This window comes from Rhincodon typus, chromosome 1, assembly GCF_021869965.1.
Source record: "Rhincodon typus isolate 14 chromosome 1, sRhiTyp1.1, whole genome shotgun sequence".
Taxonomy (NCBI): Eukaryota; Metazoa; Chordata; class Chondrichthyes; order Orectolobiformes; family Rhincodontidae; genus Rhincodon; species Rhincodon typus.
In genome coordinates, this window is record NC_063332.1 from 112,272,103 (window position 1) to 112,278,102 (window position 6,000).

The 6,000-nt window shown below is 38.8% G+C and overlaps 1 protein-coding gene across 4 annotated transcripts in view; it reads left to right on the forward strand.

The window, feature by feature from the left end:
* prdm5 (PR domain containing 5) overlaps positions 1–6,000 on the forward strand; it is a 303,364-nt gene that overhangs the window by 103,372 nt on the left and 193,992 nt on the right. For 2 of the 4 annotated variants that reach the window (XM_048600193.1, XM_048600200.1), the window contains 3 exons: positions 2,777–2,861; positions 3,335–3,492; positions 3,719–3,748. The exons of 1 other annotated variant lie outside the window; for it this stretch is intronic. In XM_048600193.1, coding sequence (XP_048456150.1) covers positions 2,777–2,861; positions 3,335–3,492; positions 3,719–3,748 — 273 coding nt within the window. The remainder of the gene's footprint in view (positions 1–2,776; positions 2,862–3,334; positions 3,493–3,718; positions 3,749–6,000) is intronic. One more of the 4 variants, XM_048600197.1, reaches the window with a different exon arrangement.

The following is a 6,000-nucleotide window of genomic DNA, read 5'->3' on the forward strand; positions in this document are numbered from 1 at the left end:
AAACAGCCAATGTGACGCCACTGTTTAAAAAAGGAAGTAGACAAAAAGCAGGTAACTATAGGCCAGTTAGCTTAACTTTGGTAGTGGGAAAATGCTTGAATCTATCATTAAGGAAGAAATAGCAAGACATCTGGATATAAATTGTCCCATTGGAAACACCCAGCATGGGTTCATGAAGGGTAGGTCATGTTTAACTAATTTAGTGGAATTCTTTGAGGACATTGCTTGCATGGAGGACAATGGGGAACCTGTGGATGTGGTGTACCTGGATTTCCAGAAGGCATTTGACAAGGTGCCAGACCAAAGGCTGCTACATAAGATAAAGTTGCACGGTATTACAGGTAATGTATTGGCATGGATAGAGGATTGGTTGATTAGTAGAAAGCAAAGAGTAGGGGTAAATGGGTGTTTTTCTGGTTGGCGGTCAGTGCCTAGTGGTGTGCCTCAGGGATTAGTGTTGGGACCGCAATTGTATACAATTTACATAGATGATTTGGAGTTGGGTGCTAAGTGTGGTGTGTCAAAATTTGCAGATGACCCTAAGATGAGTGGTAGAGCAAAGTGTGCAGAAGACACTGAAAGTCTATAGAGGGATATAGATAGTCTAAGTGAGTGGGCAAAGGTCTGGCAGATGGAGTACAATGTTGATAAGTGTGAGGTCATCCATTTTGGTAGGAATAACAGCAAAATGGACTATGTTTTAAATGGTAAAAAATTACAGCACGCTGCTGTGCAGAGAGACTTGGGTGTCCTTGTGCATGAATCGCTGAAGGTGGGATTGCAGGTGCAGCAGGTAATTAAAAAGGCAAATGGAATTTTGTCTGTCATTGCTCGAGGGATGGAGTTTAAAAACAGGGAGGCTATGCTGCAGCTGTATAGGGTCCTGGTGAGGCCACACGTGGAGTACTGTGTGCAGTTTTGGTCTCCTTACTTGAGAAGAGATATACTAGAACTGGAGGGGGTGCAGAGGAGATTCACTCAGTTGATTCCAGAGTTGAGAGGGTTGGATTATGAGGAGAGACTGAGTAGACTGGGGTTATACTCATTGGAATTCAGAAGAATGAGGGGAGATCTTATAGAAGCATATAAGATTATGAAGGGAATAGATAAGGTGGAGGCAGGGAGGTTGTTTCCGCTAGCAGGTGAAACTAGGACTAGAGGGCATCGCCTCAAAATAAAGGGAAGCAGATGTAGGACTGAGGTCAGGAGGAACTTCTTCACCCAAAGGCTTGTGAATCTGTGGAATTCCCTGCCCAGTGAAGTGGTTGAAGCTACCTCGCTGAATGTTTTTAAGGCAAGGCTAGATAAATTTTTGAAGAGTAAAGGAATTAAGGGTTATGGTGAGTGGGCGGGTAAGTGGAGCTGAGTCTCAAAAAGATCAGCCATGATCTTATTAAATGGTGGGGCAGGCTCGAGGGGCCGGATGGCCTACTCCTGCTCCTAGTTCTTATGTTCTTATTACCTTCCAATTGGTGTTAATGATTGGCATAAATGTTGTACATATAGAGATTTCCAGTCACAGAAACAGTGAAATAAAATTTTTGAGCAACTATTTACAGAATCACTTATTTCAGTTGAAGCATTTCGCTTGCACTTTACCTTTACTCCTGTATCTTTCTCTACTTTAAGTGTGCATCTATTTTTCCCTTAAAAGTTCAATGGCCTCTTCTCAAACGACATGCTGTGGAAAATTCTTCTGTACTCACCTTCCTACCAGGCAACATAATGTCTGCTAACCTCACTGCCGTGAATTGACAATTCAAATACATAAGTCCCTACCACTATCTCCTCACCTTAGGAAATGAACTCCTGGTCACTCTATGAAAGTTTGTGACAATTTAAAAATGCTCGACAACATTTACACTTCACACTTTCTGCTTCAATGGAATTATCCTGCTATGCAAACATAATGTCTGACTCCCTATTCTTGTGAACTGTTGTTGTACCCTTTTATTGTTTTCATGCATGTTCTCCAATGTGTTAGCTAAAGCAGCACATAATTCTTGTTTTTTATTCACAAGAGTAATTTTGTTGCTAGTACTCTCTACACCATTTATAAAAATACCAAATGTCATGCCTACATAATAATGGTCCAAAGTAAAACAGTATATACGGTGCAGTTTTGGACATCTCAAAGAGTTTTATCAGCATTAAATACATGTCTTTTTCATTTTCTTTCTTCTGTATCTTAGTGACAAACATGCTGACCAGCATAGATTTATAGATGGAAGTATATGAAAGGAGCTTTTATGCCAAGATTATTAAACAATTCTAGTTTTGTAAGCAGACAGAATCGTAAATTCATTCCAACAAAATCCAGGGCATGACAAGTTAACAGGATAAAGTAATAAATGAGACCAAGAATAAAGCAGTAACTATCACAACTTGGGGTTAAAAGACAAATCTGAACTCTAAGGTCAACAAATCTCTTGCAATCAGTTTAACAGCAATATTTCTAACCTAATTTTCTCAATTAATATTCTTGAATTATATTTCTCATAAAATCCTTTACATACATCCAATGTCCCTCCTCCCACATGGAGTTCTAATCTTGTACTTTTATTTTTTAAATGTCTGGTTTTATTTTCATAACTGTACTCTAATGTTTCAAGATTATTAGGAAGGCAAATACAGGCAATTGTAAATGTTAACTTGGCTTGAAGCAGAGAAGTCATTAAACTCGTTCAAAGCAATCTCAGATGAGTTGTGCCTTTGATATTTTTTAAAAAGAAGTCTCCTTGCATTAAATAATCATTGTTTATCTTTAACTTTAAAGATTCACAAGGTATTCAATTGCCAGGAGTGCGACAAAAAATTCATATCTGCAAACCAGTTGAAACGCCATATGATTACCCATTCAGGTAAATCCAACCTGGAGAATTTTTTTTACTGATGAAGCAGAAAAACAGATAGTTGAAGTTTCACTTTCTGGGGGCCTGCCTTGTGACCCACTTCCCTGGTAATTAAGTAACACAACATAAAATTTGTCATAGCTGCTTAACTATCTTTAATCTGAAAAAAAGCGATTTATGTTCATGGTGCAAAGCTTTTTTTCTTTGAAGTGATTCTCTTTTGACTGAAGTTAATTAAACAGAGTTTGGTATTTAGAAGAGATGGTTTAAGATGTGCAAATTGCAGGAGATATACCCAAGCTTGTCCTACGAAAGAAGCAATTTGATGCACATAATTCCAAAGGCATGCAGCTGTCTGCCTAATTGGTTTAATCTTAATTGTGTTGACTTAATTGGAAGATTCCCTCAGTGGACAATGTCTTCCTTTCATCTTTCCTTCTTTATCAACTGACAGTTTAATATTTGCTGCTCATTCTTCACAGAGAAACGCCCTTACACCTGTGAGGTCTGCAGTAAATCTTTCAAACGGCTAGATCAAGTGACTGCACATAAAATTATCCATAGTGAGGACAAACCCTACAAATGCAAACTTTGCGGAAAAGGATTTGCTCACAGAAATGTGTATAAGAACCACAAAAAGGTAAATATGAATTCTGTATGTATGCATATATACATATGTGAATATCTTTGTGTATATATGTGTATATATACATAGTTTAAAAATTCTCTCAAATTTGTGATTAACCCTGCAGCTGACTGCAAAAATAACCTTGTATTGCCCTGCTACCAATCATGATTGATAAATTTGCACTTGCTTACGTCACAATGTTTGTAATCTGCACTCACTGACGTCACCCTTTCCACAGCACAAGGACCTGGGGAAGCTCTGCATATCGGTAAGTCATTAGTAATTTCCCAGTTGAACAGCTTATTTTTCAAAAAAAATTATACTTAAGGAAATGTATATGCAGGTGAAATATCAAATCCATTCAACTTTAGCTGTGAATTTAAGATGTTTTCCAAACTTCTCACTTATCTTGCTCTTGTAACCTCTTACCAGTTTAAGTTCTGAATGTATTACATTCAAGTGTCCTTGCCAATGCTAAGATAATAAACGTATAACATACAGCAAGCAGTCCAATGGAAATATGTAAATCAATGGGAAAGATTCGATGTTTGACTAGATATGCAAGTACATTTTGGATTTTGAAAGTGATTGTCTTTTATGACTAGTATAAATATTCGGTTTACTTTCCAAATATTATGGAATAGCTCCTGCCATTAGTACTTAGAGCTTTAAATTGAAAAAGCCTGAAATATTAGGCTGATCTCTCCTTTTCTTCCTTTGGTTGAATGTTTAGGATTAATTGAATGTAATTATTTCTTGTTTGCACTATTTTACTGTGAATTCCTGTATATTGATGAGCTATTATATCAATTGGTCTACTTATACATCTCCTTCATCTAACTAACCATGAACAATAAGTTCTTATGAGGAGAGCAACTTTCTGACAGAACGTGATCTTTCTGCTGTTGCTATTTGCAGTTCCTCTAGACTCCTCCTTCTGTTTGTTTACTTGTCCCATCACTAGCCCTTCCTTGCCTTACCCTTGCCTCGCCCCTTTTGTTATTTAAATCCATCCTGCCATTCGCCTATTTCCCACCCCCGCCACACCCCAGTCATTTCTCTGCCTGTATACTCTCTTAAAAGCTGTCACATCCTAATATTTTTATTTCTGCCAAAGGGTTAGAAACACAGATGTTGCCTGACTTGGAAAGGTTTTCCAGAATTTAATGTCACAATTTTACCTTTTCAGCTTCGTTGTTGTGAAGTTGAATTTAAGGATCTGAAGACATGTGGTTGATGTAATAGAATATTTGGGGGCGAAGGTATGGGAGGTGCTGAGTGGGTGTAGGAGTTGGGTGTTGGGGAAAGGAGTGAGGATATGCAGTTAGGGAATGGGGTGGTTGCCTGCTGTCGAAAGGAAAGCTACCTGCTGAAACCTGGTAATCTGCCAGGGGTTTCAGAGGGTCTGTATTTTTGGGCATTCATGGCTCATGGCAAGGGTCCCTGGCAAAGGTCCGTGGCAGCAGTGGCTGCTGCTCTTCAACAATGATACCAGCTATCCACTGAGAGTCCATGAACATATGTGCAGGACCTGGACAACATCCCGTCTTGGGCTGTTAAGTGGCAAGTAACATTTGCACCGCAGAAGTGCCAGTCTATGACAATCCCGAAGAATAGAGAAACTAGCTATCTCCCCTTGACATTCAATGGTATTATCATCAGTGAAGATCCACTTTCAAGATCCGGTGAGTTACCATTGACCAGAAACTTAACTGGGCCAGACATATGAATATTGTGGCTACAAGAGCAGGTCAGGGACTGCAATCCTGTGACCTCACCACTTACTGCCCAAAACCCGTCCATCATTTATAAGGCACAAGTCAGGATGTTGATCTGTTACCATTTCCGTAATGGATTCTGGCATTTTCCCTCCTACTTGTGTCAGGATAACTGGCCTGTACTGTCCAGTTTTTTTTTTTCATTCTCACTCTCTTTTCCTTTCTTGAACATCAGAATTGCATTTCAAATTCACACAAGATTTTTCTAGAATCTATTGAATCTGAGAAGATCAACACCAATGCAACAACTATGTCTTTTAGAACATTAGGACAAAGACTTTCAGGCCTAAGAGGTTTTTCCTACCTTTTAGTCCCAATCTTTCAAGTACTTTTTCCCTTAATAATTAACCCTTGATTCTCCATAACTTATGGCATGATTTTGTATCTTCTTCTGTGGAGAACGATACAAAAATGAAAAAAAAAACAGAAGGGTACTCTGGGTAGTTTTGAGGATCAGACGCACCATGATGTGCATGTACATAGATACTTGAATTGTAAAGGACATTTGGAAAGGCTGGTTATGAAGATGTATGGGATACTTTCTTTTCAGTTGAGCAAGAGAATATAAGAGCCAGGCGGCTATGATTGAGCTGTATAGGATGTTTATTAGCCCACAACTGGAGATCTGTGTAGTGTTCTTCTTGCTGCACTAAAGGAAGGATATGATTGCTCCAGAGAGGGTGCAGAGGACATTCATCAAGATAGTAGGAACTGCAGATGCTGGAGAATCTGAGATAACAAG